This window comes from Zonotrichia albicollis, chromosome 4 (genome assembly GCF_047830755.1).
Source record: "Zonotrichia albicollis isolate bZonAlb1 chromosome 4, bZonAlb1.hap1, whole genome shotgun sequence".
NCBI lineage: Eukaryota > Metazoa > Chordata > Aves > Passeriformes > Passerellidae > Zonotrichia > Zonotrichia albicollis.
The window spans coordinates 33,415,912-33,436,604 of record NC_133822.1 but is presented as its reverse complement, the minus strand read 5'-3'; the positions used below and the strand labels follow the sequence as shown (position 1 = coordinate 33,436,604).

At 50.7% G+C, this 20,693-nt stretch overlaps 1 protein-coding gene across 2 annotated transcripts; it reads left to right on the top strand.

The window, feature by feature from the left end:
* On the top strand, nt 1-9,001 carry C1QTNF6 (C1q and TNF related 6). Of its 2 annotated transcripts, none has more exons than XM_005488577.4 (3): nt 1-256; nt 4,077-4,314; nt 5,887-9,001. In XM_005488577.4, the coding sequence occupies exons 2-3, from the start codon at nt 4,083-4,085 to the stop codon at nt 6,432-6,434; spliced, it is 780 nt and encodes a 259-aa protein (XP_005488634.1). In that variant the 5' UTR covers nt 1-256; nt 4,077-4,082; the 3' UTR covers nt 6,435-9,001. The 2 variants fall into 2 exon arrangements, with proteins under 2 accessions (XP_005488634.1, XP_074395454.1); XM_074539353.1 differs by lacking the exon at nt 1-256 and adding an exon at nt 3,063-3,234.
* The last annotated feature ends 11,692 nt before the right edge of the window (nt 9,002-20,693 follow it).

Here is a 20,693-nt window from a genome sequence, read left to right as displayed (position 1 = left end):
GAGGGAGGGAGAGCCAAGCCTGACACGGGCCAGAGCAGGAGGGGAGGCACTCACAAAGCCTTGGAGGCAGGATGGAAAAGACAGTAATTACATAAGAGCACTTGGCGAGCATCTGGCTGGAGTCAGCTGGGCCCCGGCGGCCCTCCCTCCCGCGCTCCCTCCCTCCCGCGCTGCTAAGCAGGAGCAGCTGAGGATACGGGATACGGGGTTCGGGATACCGATAACCCAGCGCGGGACCCTGCCCAGGGGAGCGGAGGTAAGGGCTGCTCCGCTGCCCCGCTCGGCTTCTGGCGCTCTGGAACATCAGGGGCAGAGGCGCGGGGAGCGTGGGGAAGGAAAGGCAGCTGTGGTGCAGGAGAAGCAGTGAGGAAGGGGAAGAGAAGCGGCTCTTCCTCTGACTCTTCGTGCAAATGATCCCCCTTCACCCTGGAGATTTGGTGAGGGAGGAGCTGCGAAGGGCGAGTGTGTGTGTGTGTGTGTGTGTGTGTGTGTGTGTGTGTGTGTGTGTGTGTGCAACAGGTCCACATGTGCCACAGGGGAGCTGAGCTGTACACAGGGGCTAGAGAGGAGAGAAAGCATCAATTTCCTTCTCCATACCTGTGGTAGAGTGGGGTAATAGGATGGATGCAGCCACTGAGGTAGAGACAGTCTTTGTCCCCCTACTTTGCCAGTGTTGTGATGGGTACAGGAAAAGGGAGGAAATGGAGGAGGAGGAAACAGCTGCTTTTGAGCAGGGATTTTTGCAGTAAAATCTGGACAGTGCTTGCCTGGGCTGCCTCCAAGGCAAAGTGTGTGATGAGGGAGAGCGAAGATTGTTGGGCACACAAGGTGCCCTCAGGCTTGGACTGCACTTTAAAGCATGCTGGCACAGGTTTCCTGGATAGAGTTCTCAAAATCTCCTGTGAATGTAACAGCCCTGGCAAAATATTGCTGGTACACACTGTTTCCTTTGGGGAGCAGGGCAGTATTACCCTAGCAAAAGTGTCTTTACTGGCAAAAACTGCTGCCCAGCTGAGCAATGCCACCAGAGCACATCTTTGTTTGCTGGCTCCTGGCAGGTCCCTGTTCAGCCCAGATGAGACATTAAACACTAAGTCCTGCTCGCTCCCCACTGTGAGCTATTCTTGCAATCAGATGAGACACAGGCAAAGGCCCCAGCAGATGAGGTCCCCCACGAAGAACATCTGCTTGGCTGTGAGCAGCTCAGGAGTGCAAATGGAAATGTGGGACGGAAATGAGGACAATGGCCTCCCTGTTACCTGTTTCCCTTAGAAAGGTGGAAGAGGCCAGGCATAAGGCCAAGAAGCCCAAGTGGGTAATGTCATGTTTGGAAATAAGCCAGGGAGGAGAACCTGAGAGAGGCAGTGCAGAAGCTTTGTCTTCTGTATCAGTCTCCAAGTTTTCATGCACCCCAGAAATTTTCCTTGCCTTTAATAGTACTGTCAGCTGCCAAAATTCCCACCAGCAGCAGCCAGGAGTAGACAACACAACTCATCACAAAACTCCTCTTCTGTCAGCTGGTAAGGCTCTATTAGCAGATGTATTGCCCTAAACTTTCCCCGCCTCGTTTCCCAAAAGGGGAAACTGAGGCACAGGCAAACATGGGCAATTTGCAGTGGATTTCACTGCACATCAGTGCTGGAGCCCGGTGAGGAGCTCGCACACTCAGCAGTGCATTTCTCCATCCTCTTCCTGCCCCAGCTGGAAGGCATGTTCACTCCATGTTCATTGAGCTCCAGGCTGACAGGCAGCCTGAGAATATCTCCAGGTCTCCCAGCCCCCATTCCTCCCTTCCCCCTCAGCTCACAGTGCATATTTTCCCAGAGTTTTCCGCTTGCTTCTCCAGTGGTTCTGGGGTCCTGCCAAACGCCAGCCACTCTCTGGGAAGCGGGGCCTCCCATTCCTAAACCAAACAAATGGGAGAAGGGAAACAGGGAAAAAAAGTCCCAGCACACGTAGACACGCTCAAAACCCGATTCCCCTCAGAAACTTTGGAGCCTTCTGCAGCTCCACTTGGAAATTGCAGGAGGCACAGTGCAGACTTGGCATTTCTGACCCCTGCAGAGCAGAGATATTGTCCACCCTTCCTTCTGCCTCCCAAAGATCTGTGTGTGCACACACGCCCCCACCCCAAACATACCCAGGGTATAAATACCCAGGTCAGTTTTGGTGCAGGATAGAATCCTCTAATCCTCTTCCCAACAGACTGCAGTGTGAGAAAAGTCTCTCATCTCTCCCACCCTGCATTCTTCTCCCCTCCAAAATGCCCTTCATTCCAATATTCTGGTGCATCCACATTGTGCTTACCCCAAAGGCACAAGCTTGTCAGCTTGGCGCCAAGCTGGGGACAATGGTCACAGCCAGGGTTTGTTTCCAGATCCCCAGTTTTGCTGGCAGGCAGCTCCCAGGAGCCAGGCTCCGCTTCAGAGCAGGCACACCCCTCCCATCCAAAAAGCTCGGCCTAGGACCTAACCAGGGGACATGACCGAGGGATGACATGTGCTGGAGCACAAGGCTTGGGGCTCTGCCCAGGCAGAGGGGATGACCAGAGAGGGAAAAAACTGATGCCTCTCCCAGCTGGCAGCTGCTCCTGCTAGAAATATCATGCCTAGGGCAAGAGGCCACAGTGATGTGCAGAAAAAACAATGCAGGAGAGAATGAAAGATGAAGTGTGGGGACCATGAGTGGGTCAGGCACAGCTGGGGAGAGAGCATGGCCAAGCATGGCCGTGGGACAAGGGACTAGCACAAAGGACTGAGGGCAGAATTCTGCAGCACCCTGCCTGAAGGAAAGTGTCTCTCTTGCACCAATGCACCTTACCTTGTCCATCCTGAGATGCCAAGGGTGGGACACTGCCCTGCTGCTGTCCACCCCTCGCACAGGGCACAGTCTGTGCTGCCTGGTTTTTTTGCTGGCTGGAAGTGAAAAGGCAGAGAATAAAACCAAACCAACATCGTGTGCAAGGAAAAGGCGCTTCCTAGGAAAGAGTTAAAAAGACGCTGAAACCCAAGCCGGTTTGGGATGGAGAGCACCCAAAAGCCAGGGAGGGAGCAGGCGGGAGAGGAGAGGGGAGGGAGCCGGTCCAAGCCCGGCTTGCGCGCCCGGCCAGCGCTGAGCAGGGCCTGTGCCAAGAGCCGGCTTCCTTAAAGCCACGGCTCGGGGGCCTGCCCCGCAGGCACGGGGAGCCGGCGAGCCGGGGCTGGGCCGCGGAGCGGGGACCCTGCGGCCCGCGGGGTGAGCACTGCGCGGTGCGGGGCCAGGCAGCACCATGAGGGCACAGGCCGCCACAGGGGCTTTCTCCGCTGCTTGGCGGGCCTGTCTTTCGTAAGCACACTCTCTGCGAGCTGCGGAGCTTCACGTCCTTCACCCTCGGCAGCGAGGCAGCTCCCCTCGGGCCTGCCCGAAGGCTGCGTGGGGCCGGCCGGCCCCTCGGGAAGGTGCTGGGCTTTGCCTGGGAACCCGCTGGCGGGAGGGGACCGAGCCGCCGGACGGGTGGAATTCGGTGGGGAAAGGAGGGGGCTGGAGTTAGGTTCCCAGCCCACAGGGGAAGAAGCATCTCTGCTGGGACGTGGGGATTTTGGAGTTAGATTCCAATAAAGAGCTGGTATGCAGTGATAGGAGGGCTGGAGAATTTTTTACAGTGATTCCCACAGATTGAGCAGCGTACCAGAGCATGCTTTTGCTAAAGAGCTATAGAGGTTGGACTCAATGACCCTAGAGGTCTTTTTCAATCTTAACAATTCTATGATTCTGCCTTCTTCCTCTATCCCAGCCGGGGGATTGCATATTCTAGTGGCTTTAATGGTTTGCCTAGTCAGCACCAAGCCTTCTCCCAGGGTCAGCACCGAGTCTCCCCTGGCCTGGGCAGAAGGGCATGGGGCATCCGCATGGGCCATGCGGTTGCTGCTCCGATTGCAGCCTTGACCAGGCCTGTAAGCTCCCTCCACAGGACAATGCTATTTCATCCCACCCCAGCTCCAGTCACAGAAAGATGTTTTATCATGATCTCTGTTCCATCCCCTATGTCCTCTCCCTTCTTTATACCTCACTCTTGGCACTTCCTCGTATCTTCCCAGGTCACCATGGACATAACCTACCTGCGCACATCCCTGACCTTCCTTTTTCTCCCTCTTGTTGTGTTTGGGGCACCTGCTGATGAACCCAACCTCACAGAACCAGGCCCTGGTGCTTGCAAGCGCTGTTGTGACTCACTGGACTCTTCCACAGATACCCCACCAGTCCCTCCCAGCCACCACCACTTTCCCTACCCAGTGCCAGAGATCCGTCCCTACATCAACATCACCATTCTGAAGGGTAAGTCTTTGCCCCGGGATGCCAAGGCTGGCTCATGGACTGATGGCATTGCAGTGGAGGTGACAGCTGGATTGCTGTCCAGAGACCATCAGGAGCCATCCTGGAGGATGAGTGACCTCACACACTGTGCCCAGGGTTTAGGTGTTTTGTGCTGTGATGAGGAGTAGCCTGGGGGGATAGAAGTCAGTGCTATCTCTGCTGTGATCTCAGGATGTGCCTGCTGCTAATTCTTCCTCTTTGCTAACACAGGACAGACTCTTGCCAAGCTGGGAGGACACATTCCTTGTCTCAGACTTACAGAGTCCTGTAGTGCCTGAGGGAAGGAACACTCCTTATCAACTGCAAAATAAGCTGTTTGGAGGGCATTGGCACCCAGGGAGGTTGTGGGGAAACCTTCTCCAGCACTATGGGTCATGTGCATTTGGGACCATGAGGAGAGCAAAGGGAAACAGCAGTTATTTGCAAGCACCTCCAGGTTAAACTTGCAGTGACCCCCAGCTCATTCCACCCTGCAGTGGCTGGCTTGGCTAACAGGAAAGGGTTCCCTATTTTAGATCAGCTCCTCCCTTCAGGACTCCCCTTTTAGCCTTTGCTGTGGGCAAAAGCCTGTTCCCAGCTGGATGCTGCCACATGCTTCTTGTAGCTCTGTGGTTTTTCTGGGTTAACTGGGTGGAGGCTCTCCCTTCCCTGCCCTGCCTGGAAGTAGCTATAATCCATCAAAGCTCAGAAGGGCAGATAGAGGCCTAGACTAGAGTGGGGTGTCATAGGAGGACCTTCAATACCATGCAGGGAATGGAGAGGAGGAAAAGAACAAGATACAGATTTTGAATGCTGTCACTTAGAGCTGGAGGTTGCTCTGAGTCCCATTTCTTCTCTGTATAGACAAGTACATTCTGGTGCTGGTCTCTCTATGTATTGATGACTGCCCAAGTGTGTGATGGGCGGTGCACACACTCCACGTTAGAATTGCAGTATTAGTTATACAAGACGCTCAAAGCACGCCAGTATTGTGAAAGCATCATCCCTCTAAGCTGCAGTGTTCCATCTACCCTGTCCAGCTTGGATCTTTTCCCTCTGACCCACCCTATTGTCCCTCCCTAATCATATTCCCCCACAGGTGTTAGCAGTTCCTCCCCTCCTGCAGCCTACAGCCCAACCAGTGTGCATCCTCTGTGGATAATTGGGTCATAGGAGAGGTGCATGGGAGGTAAGGCTGTGCTGGAGGTAAAGGAGTGTGGGGGAAGAAGAAGAGGCCAAGAGCCCCAGCAGTACTTTGGGCTGCTGGGCTCCCTCTGAGGCTGAAGTCTCCTAGGGAGACATCCTGGTGCCTCCAGCAGAGCCACATCATTTGGTGAGCAGGGGATTCATTGGGGAAGAGACTCCCGTCACTCCCAGAGTTCTGCTAGCTGCTTTCCCATGAAAAGCAGTGGTATTGTCACCCTCAGAAGTGTTCCTTCTTCTGGCATTGCCCCATTCTTGTGCAATCCTCTTCCTCCTCATTAAGCTTTCTCACTGCTGCTTTCACATCTTCTGGTATCACACAGGAGTTGTGTCCTCTGCTTCCTCCTGTAGGAGAGAAAGGAGACCGGGGAGAGCCTGGGATGCCAGGGAAATGGGGCAAAGAAGGACCGCGAGGCGAGCGGGGTGCCCAGGGCCAGAAGGGCAGCAAGGGACAGATGGGCACGGCGGGAGACCCCTGCAAGCATCAGTACGCTGCCTTCTCCGTGGGCCGCAAGAAAGCGCTGCACAGCAGCGAGGGCTTCCAGGTCCTCATCTTTGACACCGTCTTCGTCAACCTCTACAGCCACTTTGACATGTTCAATGGCAAGTTCTACTGCTCAGTGGGTGGACTTTACTATTTCAGCCTCAATGTCCACACCTGGAACTTCAAGGAGACCTACATGCACATCATGCACAACGAAGAGGAGGCTGTCATCCTGTATGCCCAACCCAGCGACCGCAGCATCATGCAGAGCCAGAGCCTCATGCTGGAGCTCCAGGAAAATGATGAGATCTGGGTGAGGCTCTACAAGCGGGAGCGGGAGAATGCCATTTACAGTGATGATGTTGATGTGTACATCACCTTCAGCGGGTATTTGGTCAAGCCCAGCATTGAATAAGTCCTCTTCCTTAGGGCTCTTAGGCCTTTTCCTTATTCCTCTCTCTTCCTTTCTCTCTCTCTCTCTTTCTCTCTTTACTGCCCGTAACCACTGCAAATCACTTGGAAATGAGCCTGTCAAATCTCAGGCACCGAGTGTGAAACTTGCCACACTGGCTCCCACCTCACGCTCTCTTGTAGCCAGACCTGTATCTGTCCACTTTACATCATGACACTACCACCTCCTGCCCCTCACCTCATAATTCCAATTTAGGTTATTGGCTTCTTCTCCATCTGCCAGTAAGCTGCCTCTGGCATTTAGGGTTCTAGAGCAAGAGGAAGCCAAAATGCTGCTCCCGGGCCTGTGTCCCTCCTTGGGGCTTCATACACAAAGGACTCCTGTGGAAAGGACTAGAAAGTCCCCACTGCTGAGGTACATCCTGACTCCTCTCCATCCCAACTAGACATGTTTCAGTTTTGCAGCCTGAAACAAGGTCTTGATGTCACCTCTGATATCTGTAGTCTGGAGAGCAGACTGAGGTCTGATGGTCTCCTGTAGCACAAGGAAGATGTAGGAGCACTGGGAGAGGATATTGTCTTTTCAAAAGGAGAACACTTGGCCTTCTAAACTGGCTTTCCACAGACACTCTTCTGTGTCTCAGACTCCAGGCTGGCCGTCAAACCTAGACGTGGTGGGATTGTCCTCCTCTGTGCCAACTCTAGCTCTCCAAAGGGATGAAGGGCCAGACAGCTGGCCAGACCCTTCATGGGCATCTGCCCATGATTCAGTAGAGGCAGCCATTCTGTTTCCACTAGGGATCAGCAGTACAGAAAGAGAGACAGAGAGAGAAAACCTTGAAAACCCCTCCCACACCTCCCCTGGGGTGCTACTGAGTCTTGGCTCATCAGCTATGGGAAGCTAGTCCAGAGAGGGAACCCAAATCTGCTCTCCTTTGGCAGAGGTGCCATTTCATTGTCCTCCTGAAGGCGGTTCTCCCACGCTGGTATTGAAGGACCACTGTTCCAGGGCCTGAGCTTGAGGCTGTAGGGGCAATTGCAGTTCAATCCATTCCAAACGTGGACAAGCTGCTTTGTCTTTGCCTCTGTGATGGAACAGAGATGGAGGTGAGACAACAGCACCTTGCCCAAGGGTTAAAAGCTTCCCTGCTGTATGCTCCATGCCCTTTTCTGGCAATCTCATCAGAGTAAGTGAGGAAAACACGTGGCTAAACAAACCCTTGCTCTTTTTGTCAGGTTGGAGATGTCGCAGTGAGAAAGGAATGCCACTGGTAGGGTTTTCTAGTACTATTTATATTGGTCTATCACTGCTCCCACTGGCATCCCTCTGGTGGGGATGCTGCAGTCCTGGGGGAGCAGGTGAGGCTGGCTCAGCACTTTAGGAAACCTACTTCCACATGTGATGCTCCCATAAACAGCAGTGCCAGGACTTGTCTCCTTTTTGAGTCTCAGGGCAGGACAAGCAGGAGAGACACAGGTGTTTCTCCTCTGCTCATCACTGGTCATGAAATCCTCGGACTTACCCGGGTTCTGCTGTCTCTCTGCCATGGTCTCTGCCTATAGCACCTGGGAGTTCCAGGGCTCTCCCAGAAGAAATGTGCATCATTGTACAAGATTATGTCTGGTACACACAGCCCAGGATAGCAAAGGAACAGGGACAAAGGCTAAATATTAAAACTGACCTTGAAAAAATTGCAGGGCATTTTCTCTCTTATCCTGTTTGCTTACTCTCCATGCTTAAGGAAGCTGCACAGACTGCAATGAGTTTCAGGAACCTGGCTCTGGATCCTTCCCACCACTGTCAGTGAGGCAATGGGTACAAAAACAAAGTTTCACTAAGGCAAGGCGGATTTTTCACAGGGAAACATGTGATGAAGGGATCATGGAAACTAAAGGAGACTGTGGGCTTCTTCCTCTCCCTTAGCAGGTCAAGTGTGTGGAATTGCTCAGAGACAGGATTTCAGATAGCCGAGGAAGCAGAAAGCTGGAAGTGATGCTTGGGACTGAATCCCTTTCTCTCTTCCTTAACAGGCTGCAAACCCAAAGATAGTCAATTTACAGTGCCCCATGCCTCCCTGAGGAGAAGCAAGCCTCTCTAACACTGAGTATCTCCATAAACAAACTTCCTTCTTTCTCCTTTCCTATTTGGTGATTGAATGCTGGAGGCCCCATGCCTCCCTGAGGAGAAGCAAGCCTCTCTAACACTGAGTATCTCCATAAACAAACTTCCTTCTTTCTCCTTTCCTATTTGGTGATTGAATGCTGGTGACTGGTCTCCTGTGCTATCCATGAGCAGCCAGAGGGTGCCTGATGCACTTGAGAGAGGAGGGCAGGGGACCGAAGGATGTGTTTAACAGGCTTCTGGTGCTAAACAAGATGGCATTCCCTTGGTGCTAAATCAGATTTCAGGAGTATTGGGTGCTTTCTGGAAAGTGTAGTAGGCTGAGTTGTGATGTACTCTGGAATTAATGGTGCTTTATGTAACAAAACCAAACAAACTCCAAGAACTTTTGTATATATATTTTTTTTCAGTGGTATTAAACTTTTTTCCTTGGTTGTTTTGCACTTAAATCTGTTTTTCTCTCCCAACCTATTCCTCCTAGTTCTGGTTAGTGCTGAATGATGTGATGGAAAAGACACTGGCCTGAAATTGACAGGTACAGAGTTTAACTCAGCTCTGAAACTTCCCTGGGTAATCCTTGGCAATCTTGTGTCTGTTTACTTTGCAAGGAACAATTACCTTAAAATATTAACTGCTTGAACACTTCTAATTATGACAACCCTCTCCCTTTTGCTGGAAAAGCTTTCAGCAAATTCAGAAAAGGATTCTTTGGAGATCACCAAAAAACTCCCAGGACAATACAATGAGTTGTAGGATAGGCTTCAACTACTTATTCATATGGAGGAAGGCTGGGTTAATGTTGGAGTTCTCTTAAAGGAGATCAGATCCCTTTAGCATATGAATTTTTTTTAGCACATTCTTCTATCAAGTACTTGGTAAGCACTATTTTCCCTATGGCATTTCTCTTTTCTCTGCCAAGAGCTGAAGGCCAGGAAGCAGGAGGGACAGTAAACTGTTGACTGGACACTTATGCTTCCTAATATTGGAATGAGTGGGAGTTCCAGAGTTAAGCTGGAATGCTTATTTGGAAGATCTGTGTGTGATGAGAAAGGCCTGAGGTTCAGGTCAGGGGTGGAAGGACAAGTGGCAATTGCTCATAAAGTTGAGGGAGAAGGGAAGACGTGAGCAGGGCCTGGAGACTTGTAAGCTTGAGTGAAAGATCTGGAAGGACAGAATCCTAAGGACAGGGAGATGCCTTTTGTGGTCTCAGTCCAAGTCAAAGAGGTACATGGGGTATGGTTTATCATCTTTGGACTGAGGGGACTCCTGCTGAGGTAGAAGGACAGGCAAAAGAACAAGACAAGGTGCCCATATAGGACCTTCTGTTTTGAGTTTAATTTGCCTTCACATAGTTTCTCCTGTGGTTTGATGTGTACCAGACACTTCATTTGGCAAAGGGTGGAATACATAATCATACACATCCCTACAGGCCTCTTTGGTCCTGTGACAGGCCCAGAGCAAGGGCTATATATATCCTAGTAAATGCAATGCTCTGTCAGGTCAGAGCCCAGCCTTCTTCCCAATTTTTATTTACTTCTGAGGAAGCAGATAAAAATGTGTCCTCAGGAAGTGTAGTGGTTGTGTTTGTGCGTGTTCCTGTTCCTTGAGGTGAGATGCTGGCAGATTGGAAGTGACTTTGTCACACTTACAAAAGGTGAGGAAAGGAGAGAGGGAGGGAGGGGGGGACAGGAAATGTGCAGTCAGATCTTCAAGAAAAGTTTTCTATGATTCAGCCTTTCAGCCTGGCCCCTGAAGACTCTCCTCAGCCAAATCCCTTGGGGTAAGATGCAGGGTCTGTAGCTGGTGCCACCCATCACACCACAAATGCCTGACCAGGGAGTTGCTGCAGGTGGGGTCGGATCAGGCAAATGGGAACCCTGCAATGCTTTGAAGGAGCAAGGTCTAGAATGGGGCATGTCAGCCCTGCTGGCCTGCCAGTGAGTGCACCCATGCCCAGAAGGCCATGAGACTGTTCATTCATTCATTCATTCATTCATTCATTCACCCCAGGTCTGTGGTTTTTTCCATGCAATGGAGCTGCCCTGTGGAATGTAATTCAGGGGTTGGTGACAGCCAGAATCTCTCTCCTGGACAAGCAAGTGCCCTGGGATGCACAGCTACAGCACTACCCCTGGAGCTGTGCCTATATTTTCCCCTGAAGGAGTGATCCCAGCTCTGCTGCAAAAGGCTCTGTGGACATGTCTGAAGTTTTTTCAAGGCATCTATCACAGGGCTGTCCCTGAAAACTGCCTTCCTGCAGGTCTCTTGTCTTGCAGGTAGGAAAGGAAGGGAGCAGGAGAAAGGAGGTGGAGTGCAGGACATGGAGCTGTCCCTGGGAAAGGAAGCACATGCCAGGGACAAGTCAGGAGCAGCTGAAGGCCCTGCAATAGCTCCTTGCCCTGTGGTAGCTGTGGGAAAGGGGATGAGAGAAGCAGGACAAGAAAAGTATGAAGGAGGCCCTTGAACCCTGCAGGTGGGCACAGGCGGATGTGCCTGCACCCAAAGCACCAGGGAGAGCAGGGACACAAGGAAAGACATGGCTCCACATCCCCTTTGTCACAGGAGGGGCAGTCACAGGAAGAGTCTCTGGCCTTGCCTCAGCTGCCAGCTATGGTGCAAGATCTGCCCCACATCAGTGCACTATTCAGGGGCTGCCACACTGCACTGGAGCAAGTTTCCCCTCTGCTGCAGCCTGCTGTCCTTCCTCCTCTCCCAAACCTCCCAGACAGCCTGCTTCACTCACACCCCAGCCTTGTTCATCTCCCAGGGCCCAGAGAGGCAGAGGGGGTGATGCAACACCCCAGCCAGCATCGCTCAGTGCCACAAGCAGAGCTGCCACCTCCCTCCATCTAGCACACTGCAGCCAGGCACCAGCAGTGGATTCAGCCTGCCCAGACCTCCTTTCTCTCACCTTCCCTTTCCCACTGCTGGCTGGGAGCTCCCACAGGATTTAGAGGGCTGGATGTGGACCCTGTTCAAGGCTATGTGGATGGTGGGGCGCAGCTGCATTTGAGGGCAGTGTGAAATGCATGCTGCCTCGTGTGGTGTGGCCCTTCTCTGACCACAGTGGAAAAGCAGGCCCTGGCCCAGTCATGCCAGGCTTCAGGGGCCAGCTCAGTGCACGCTCTGCTGTGACGCCCACGCATGCCAACACACATACCAACCTCACATGGACACCTCTCGCCCTCCTGACAACGGAAACTGTTGCCCTTTGCGAGCCTGGCTCACTCTGAAGATGCTATCAGGAGGTGGGCAGAGGGTGCTGAGGCTCCAGGCCTCTTTGGTACAAGCACAGCTCCCTCAAATAATGAAATACCTTCTCCTTCACCCACGAGATCTCTGTGATCTTGTGCCTTGCAGTTACACCACACTGAGGGCCAAGGCAGAAGGTTTAAATCAAAAGCTTCCGACAGTTTCTCATTCCACAGACCATCCAGTCTCCTGGGTTTATGTCACTTAACTCACAAATGACCTGTGAATTATTGCAAAACTTCACGCTTTCCCCAGTCTCTCTTTGCAACAGGTAAGATGGGAGGGAGCAGGATGTAGACCTCTCAGCTTGGACAAGCTAAGGATTAGGGAATTCCCCATCTACCTGGGCAGGTTGTAAATGGAGCCCTGGGTGAGGGGGAGGCAGGAATCTGTGCTTTATCTTGATCCATTTTAACACACTTGCACCCGTTGCCAGTGTGGGTGAGGATGGAGAAGTGCAGAGGTGCCTCCACTGCTGGTGTGAGCTGCAGTGCACCTCTGAGGGGGCAGATGTGCCCAAGCCTCACAGGTGCTGCTGAGGGCAGATGCAATGCTTCAAAGTAGCCAGAGGAAGAAATGGTCCACGGAGAAGAAGGAAGACAATAGGTCTCTTGTCTAACTGACCCACATCCTGCAGGCATCATTTTTGCTGTTCTGATCCCCTGCTCTGGAGCCCTGATCACCTTCCAGGTGTTTGACACAACAGTGCCCTAGAGCAAGCATCTTCTATGGGAAGCCTGAAGGTCACATCATTCTGTTTGCCCCACACAAGCTTTTCTGGGTTTGTGGCATTCTCACATTCACCCCTACAGACACTCTTTTCTCCCCACATGTCCTCAGTTCTTTCCCTGAAATAGTGGAATGGGGCAGATCACTAGAAAGCACATTCCAGGCAACAAAGCCCTGTCACCTGCAGCCACAGCCGGCAATCCAGCAGATCTTTGGGGCCAAGGGTCCACAGGATTACTATTCCACACACAATCCAAAACACCTCTCAAGCTCTTGCTTTGCCCCAACTCCCACTTTTCTATGTGTGGTGTGCTGGTGGTGTTGTTTTAGTCTAAGAGAATTTTACAGGCTTTGACAGGCTGTACCACATGATTTTAGGTTTTTTTTTTTTTAATTTGATTTGTTCATTATATGGCAGATACTGAAGACTCCCCTGACCCTCAGACAGACTTCCTTCTCCTCCCTCATCCCCAGACCTGCCAGCTGTGGAGGCAGAGCATCTGAGCCTTCAACTCAATGGGTAGAGCAGGCAGGGGCAGTGGTGAGCTGGCTCAGCCCACGACTCTCTTGTCCTGCAGGATGGCAACCTGAGCCCGAAGAAAATGGAGAGAATGGAGAGAGGATGAATGCATAGCCTTCTCTTTGCTACAGGTCTTTTTTTTTTTTTTCCACTCCCCCTCCTTCTTTACATTCCAGTCTCCCTCACCATTTCAAAGCCCTGTGCAGAGAGCTCTCGGAGCACAAAGAGCAGGGGAGCAGTGGGAGGGCAGGTGAGGACAGAGAAGGCGAGAGGAAAAGGTCAGTGACGACAGCCCAGAGCGATGGCTCTCGGCTGAGCTGCGGTTTGTCCGTGGTGCACAACTGCTGCTCGGCAGCACTTCACACATCTGGGGACCACAGCTCCTTCCACCGCCCACGCTCCTCCCTCCCCCAGCACGGGGGCTGAGGCAGGGGAGGGGGAAGGAGGGAGAGATGCTGCACCAGCCTGCCTGCCTCATTTCCAAGACCAAAAGGATAAAAACCCTGAGCAGTCCTTTCCATCAGCCACCTTCCCTCTGAACACTGAGCATCTCTGATGAAGGAACCTGCTGCCTGCAAAGAGGGTGGGGAAAGTAGCAAGAAAGGGGGGGGATCTTTTGTGGTGCACAGAAGGTCAGCACTGGAGAAATGTAGTGACATTCTTGTCTTTAAAATATAAAAGCAACAGTTCATGTTTCCTCTTAGAATGAAAGCCTCACCTGTGTGGACTGTGGCTAAGAGAAGGGACTGTGGTGTCTGTGGACATGTGCTGTCCTTGGCCTGTTTCCAGGGTAAGCACTCAAGTGGAGCCAAGTGCTTGATGCCCCCCATGCTTCCCCCTGGGCCTGAGCTATGTTCTGTGTGTGTTTGTGTGCACGAATGTGTGCTCAGGTGCAGACGCAGGGCAGTGCCCCCACGGATCTTCCCTGCAGCCTGCTCCAACTGCACTGCACAGCACCTGCCTAAAATAGCCCTCCCAGCCCTGTGCAATTGCTCTTTGCAACTGCAGGGAGAGGGAGGGTGAAATTCTGAACTGCTTCATGCTCTCTGCCCTTTCCTGCCTCTCATGTGGAAGCTACCAGAACAACAGGGAACAGTGATGCACAAAATGACATTTCCCCCTGCCCATGTGTGTCAGTCAGGAAGAGAAGAGGAGGAAAGTGTAACCCTGCTTGTCTTTCTGTCAGTGAACTAAGTCCCATTTTCCCTGAGACATATACATCCCATTTCCCAAATAGGGGCACCGTCTGTGGAGCAGATGAGGTGAGCTGCAGCTTGGGCTTTCTTGACAGGTACCACATGGACAGGGCTTTGGGTTGGATCTCTCAAGGACCATCTACAAGTTCCTTAGAGACCACAGTGAGGAAAACAGTAGTGTCCACAGAGCTTGTTTTTCCTCCAAGTGATGGTCTTGCAATGTTCACCAGGATCTTGTTAGTAGTCTCCAGTAACATGCAGCCTTGCGTACCCATAGGCACAAAACAGTCTTTTTGATTGTGTGCAGCCTCATGGAGCCAGAGCCACTCTGCTGCAGGCAGTTCACCTCACAGGAGGGCTCCATAGGAGGAAAATGCTCAGAGGAGCAGTCCCAGAGGTAAAACCCTGGCAGAGGTGTGCTCTCAGGAGGGCTGGGGGGCTCTGTTCTGAGCTGTTTCACAAGGCAGGGGTACATCCCTTGAGGGAGTGAAATGCCCTCAAGTCCTTGGGTCAGGTAATTCACCTGAACACCACCCTTCCCCTCCACTCCTTACACCCAAGTACACTGGCTGTGGCCCTTCTCATCAGACCTTCTGCCTCCCAAGGTGGGGAGCAGCAACATTGGAGGGCAAATGGGGGCAGAGCCAAACCTAGGAAACCACAGAGCAGAGGGAAATTAGCTCTTCAGGCTGAGCCCAGGGGAGAAAGAGGAATGCAGTTCCTGAGCAGTGAGCTGTAAGGAGACAGGAAGCTGCCTCCAAACAAGTAATTTCTGTTCAGGCATTTTAATGACATGAAAGTTAATAATTACTGCAGTCACAAATCAGTAACCCCCAGAAGGGCTTAAGGGGAAGTAGGAGGTTGGCCCTTGGATAAGCATGACATCACCAACCATATTTTAAAACAAAATCAACAATCTAATTAACTCCCTTTCTAGAAGCTGCTCAGGCAGAGAGATGAAGAAAACGGAGGAGCAAGGAGAGCTCTGAGCAGAATGGGGGTGGTGGCTGTAATGATTTTTTTCCTCTGGAGAAGGAAGGGAAATGTGATTAAACTGGAAGCAAGCCTTGATAATCAAAATACCTGAGGGTTTATTCTCAAAAATCTCCTTACTGTATTGTGTCTTGCCTTCAAGCAATTTTGAATGTACAATAAATCCCTAAATTCTTCTCAATTTATTAGGTCTGGAAGCTGTCATTGCTTCATATTAGGCTTGTCAAGTATTTGTACCCTCTAACTTTAAACAGAGAGAGATGTAACACATTGACAGGCTGAAAAACAGAGCAGGGCTTTATCTCTCCAAGACTGCCCAGGTAATAAGGTAATGATTTCCCTCAAGGACAAGAGCAGCCACTGATGCTGAATAGGAAATCAGCCAGCATTCAGCTCATTACCTTGCTTGGGCATACACTTGGTGTAAGGCTGTTCTCTGTGTCCTGTGCTGCCTTCCTGTGGAACATGTCACTTGTACAGGTAATCCATCTTCAATACAGGTCTGTGAGCAAGTTCTGTAGGCAGTCTAGCCATGCATCTTCAGTGTTCAGTGTCAGGAGAACCCTCAGGGATTTGCAGAGGCATGTTTAAATACTGTAAGTCAATAATGGCCCCACAGACCGGGGCAGTGCACATCTGGGTGTGATGCAGGAGCCTGGTCTGTGAGTCTATTTTTGAAGAAGATGGGAAGGTGTCCTTTATGTCTCTTTCTCTGCTGTGGAAATTGAGACTCAGAGAGGATGTGAGAGCTGTGCACACACGATCATAGTCCCGTGGGTACACACCTTCCTTCCAGTTCCCACTGCTGAATTTTCCATCGCAGCGTGCCCACAATAAGACCATCTACATACATAGGCACCGTGATTAAGCTGACAGAGATCACTTGCCACACTGCTGTGGCTCAGATGCCTGCTGGGCCTCAGACACCATGTCCCCAGGCTCATACAAGGGTGTAGGCAGTGGTCTTCCTTCATGTGGCTGAGCCAGGCCCAGGGTGACAGCCCAGGTCTTCCTTGAGAGTGTCTAGGGAGGGACTCTGGGTCTGAACAGCCCTTGTGGCACCGCGAGCACTCATCAGGGAGACAGACATCCCCTCCCAGGAGCTCTCTTAAAGCTTGGCTCTGCTGCTGGCTCCAGCCCCTCCAGCCAGTCCTGACACTGTCTAGTTCAGCCCAAACATAATGAGGAGCCAGGGCTCAGGTCCCAAGCAGGAGCATCTCATGACTGTCCCATGCTCCTCCTCGTGAGATCATACCACTGTGTTCACAGCCAGCAGGCTAAGAGTGAAAGTGCTTGAATGTAGCATGCTCTCCCTCCCACCCTTTTTTCCCCACTTCTCTAGGGCTGTGACCATCACTGTCAAGGAGTGAAAGTGAACACCTCCTCCATCACCTCCCACCTCTGGCCTCCGACTTGCCTTGAGTGAAGGTGCCTGTGAATGCCTCAGCCTCCTACCACTTTTGTCCATGTTCTTCTATAGCCTACAGGGCTACAGAAGGGCTGTCCCTGCTTTTGAGCATTTTGTGTATTCATGTGTATATTTCATGCCTATTGCCTTTATCAGGCATGTCTACCAGGTAACTCTGTAGGGCAGAATTTGGAAGGAAAAAAAATGCAGGAATATCATCTGCCCTATAGGTAGGCTTAGCACTCGCTGCCCAGCATTGTTACTCCATTGTGGTACCCGATTCCAGATCTTAAACTCTATTGCTTAAATGCCTCTCCACTTAAACACAGCGATGGAGATTAACCTGAGGGCAGCGTTTAGCCTGTAGCAGCAATATCTCTAGGAATCATGGAGCAGGAGGGAAAAAATCTCTCTCACATCAGCCCAAGTTTGCTGTTTTGATACAAAGGAACACTTCTTACAGGCTTGTAATGTGAAAAAATTCAATAAAGTCTTCACTTATACACTCAGCAGTGGTTTCCCACAAGGCCATTTTTACAGACATTTTTCGGAGTAGAACCACAGTTTAAGGGGAAAATAACTGCAGATGTAGAACAACAGCGTAGTTTTTAGAAGCGCACGCACACGATTGGCAGGAAATTCAATGCAAAGGTTATAGTTAAAAGAACATTATTTGGAAAGTACCAGAAATAACTTGCAGAGCTTCTAGAGACCTTCACTGTGTATGCTGTCAGGCGGCGAACTTCCATGGCCATTAGGGCATCTCTGCCCTCATGCCTCCACCTCCTGCTGGTTCTGTGCCCTTTCCTCCACTCCAGAGGGCCTTGGGGACAGGGCACCCAGATGGATCTGCTGAGCCCTCCACCGAGCCCACCCCGGTGAGCTGGGCAGTTTGCAAGGCATCCCAGTTAGCCTGGCATTCTGGTCCCACTGAGAGCCAGCAAAGGGAAGGGGTGTCTCCAGACTAACAAACAGGATGAGCTGATGATTTGTGGGGTGATTTAACACCACACAATGTTTTGCCTTTCATGCTTCTTCTGTGTCTGTCCCCCCATTCACGTTTGCCATTTTACAGACACTCTCAGTGGACACACAACTGAAAATGAGCAGTTTCAGCAGCACTCCTCTTCTCTAATGAAAGCAATGTGAGGGCAAAAAGTCTTGTGCATAAGTACGTGCCTCAGTCTTGAGTATTTTTAAAACTTATGTTGCCCCTGCAACGAATCTGTACCAAACAACACCTTTAACAAAACCTCCATCATCACACTTTTACCTGCTACTTTAACACTGAGCAACAACACTGACAGCAGAGTTTACCTATCTCAGCCACCATTATGGGGACAGGAAGGTAAAGCCAAGAACACCTCTTTGTGTTGCTGACTGTGTGGTTTTGTTTGGCTTCTCACATTACAGAATGGCGCAATTCCTAACAATATCAGTGTGAAGGAGATAAAAAGACACATTCTCAGTAGCACAGCATCTTGGGCAATCAAGTTCAAAACCTGTGCTGACAGCAAGCAAAATTCACATGTGCCAGGTGGGGTCTGGGCGTAATGCCATTACCATGTCTCTGGAGGAAACCCTCTAGTTTATGCCACATAGTCATTGCTTCATACATTTTAAACTGTGTTTCCAAGGAAAATATGCTGAGGAAGTTTGTGTCTCCACACAGTTGAGGTTTGGTTGTCTGTAGCTGATCCATGGGATCATTCCCCCTCCCTTCACAGTTTTGGAAAAGTCAATTAATTCCAGTTGCCCTTGATAAAGTGTAAATCCCTTATTGAGCAAGGGTATCTTGATAGAGGAGTGCTGTTTTCCATTGGGACCCTCCATGGGAAGGTCTTCAATGTGACATCTGTCCTTACTAGACAGCAGAAAATCTGCACAAGAACCTATCACAGAGAAACAGATCTAGAAAAACACACCCTCCAGAGAGGCAGCTGATCACACAAATCCTTGTTTCCAGTTGCATCAGCCACCCATCCCCTATGGGTGACTACATGTTAAATTTTCCTCTTCTACTATTTCAGGTGCCATATTGCACAATCAACCTCATAGGATTTTTATGCATATATTAAAAAAAAATAGGAAGAAAAGGGAATCAGTGGAGGTTTTTTCCTTGATAAGCTGAACAATAAAAAAACTATGCTATGTGCATTTGCTTTTCCAAAGTGATCTCTGGTCTAAAGGAAGGTGTAGGTTTCTCTAGCCTGAAGCACAAACAGGAAAAAATTTGGTTAATGTGAATGATCCATTTCAGCTGCAATGGTGGTGATACCAAGAACTTACAGAGAATTTCATTGCTTCAGCTGAGGATTTCTGTGCCAGAGCAAGCTGCATTCATTTTCAGAGTTCCTAGGAAGGTTGGTCTGTGGCCTGATGATCCATAACATCTCCATCCCAATGGGAGCCTCCAAGGCGCAGCATACCCAGCCAGCAGTTTCCACAGCAGGAGAGCACACAGCAGCCCATCCTCTCCCCTGCTCCTCCTCAGCAGAGGCTGGCTGGCTTTGATTCCCTAGTTGTCCTCCCCAAGCCTGGCCTGACAAGAGCATTCAAATGACAGCTCTCAACACTCCTGGTCCTTGTTGTGTGTGATGAAGAAAGAGGTGCTGCACTCTGCTACTGCTGGTTAAGTGAGTGCTTGGTTCTGGATCAGCTGCAATGCTTTCCTAGAAATGGCCATGAGGAGTGACTATTGCACCCTTCTGCAGAATGGCTCTGCCTTCAAACTACTGTGTTTTTCTCCAACACAATTTCTTTTTGAGGTCTAGTATCTTCTGAGATCCAGTCTCTGGGCTGGGCTTCCTGTGACTAAGAACCTATCTTCTTCCTACACCCTTTTTCCACTACCTGAATCCAAGATCACTTTGTTGTTATACTAGGTCCCATCCTCCAGGTTTATAGAGTCCTCAATCAAGAACTGCCTGGAGACTTGAGATTAGCCTCTGGCAACTTTTGGTCAGCAAAACCTTCTTGCCAAACCTGAGTTTGGGCCTTGAGCTGCTCTAAGAGAGAAGGAGTGACCGCTGTCCATGTAAGAGGAGACTCTCACCATGCGGCCTCACACGAATGGCCATCATTGTGCAGCCCAGAGCAGACAGGAAACGTGATGTGCTGAACTTCAGAGAATTCTATTTCTGTATGGAAAAGAGAAAGGCGTGTGAGAACATGTTTGCAGGTCCATATCTATTTGTGAACCGGGCAACCATCAAGCTGTGGATTTGCATTTGTACATCTGCCTTGGCTTGGGATGTGAAGGCAGAGAAAAGGGCTATCTGCTTGCAAAGGTGAGGGCATGGGAAGCTTTGGAAGAAGGTGAAAATATTTTTTTTATCTTTTTCTGGCCTGTTGAATGGACAAGCCATGCTAAACAGGCACTGCAGCTACTGCAGGGTGGTATTGCCTGGCTGAACTAGTTGCAAGGCTCAGGTCAGAGAAGCGTGGTTCTTCCTTCTGTGGAGTCAATGGGGTGTTTGGCTGGGTAGGGAGGCAGTGGGATGGGTGTTCTTGTGGTGTCTCACCATCTGCAAGTGTCAGGGTGTGCCTCAAACTTGTTCACACTTGGCATTGACCTGGTTCTACTCCCACTGTGACCCAGCACGGATCCTCTAAAACTGGGGCAAGCATGTCTGGTTTCATTCAGGTGTTGCTCAGGTCAGCAACTCCAGCTATTTTTCACAAAGCAGTCCATGGTATTTCTACTGTAGACAGACTCCTGCCCCCAGTTTCAAAGTGATCTGTAAACTTGTGTAGACCCTGAGAGCAATATGAGTGATCCATTTGGTTGCCTCAAAGAGGAAGATATGGGTCTTGCCAGTATCCCAAGAGGTCCTTTTTGCTCTCTTTTGCCTCCCAGCAACGGTTTGAAACTGGTCCCAGAATGTCTAAGCATTGCTTAAGACCTGACCCCTCCAGACCTGTTTCTGCACTTAACTGCGTTATCATAAGCAGGAAGTAAAGTGCGGTTTACTTTTGGGTTTTTTTATTCTTGGCCTTGCTAGCCTTTTCGATACTCTGGGGCCTCATCTCAGTCTGACAAG

Excerpts from the sequence above, each read along its gene's own strand:
- C1QTNF6 (XM_005488577.4), top strand. The coding sequence starts at position 4,083 with ATGGACATAACCTACCTGCGCACATCCCTGACCTTCCTTTTTCTCCCT. Across the intron at positions 4,315-5,886 it reads CAACATCACCATTCTGAAGG|GAGAGAAAGGAGACCGGGGA; the intron begins GTAAGTCTTTGC and ends TTCCTCCTGTAG.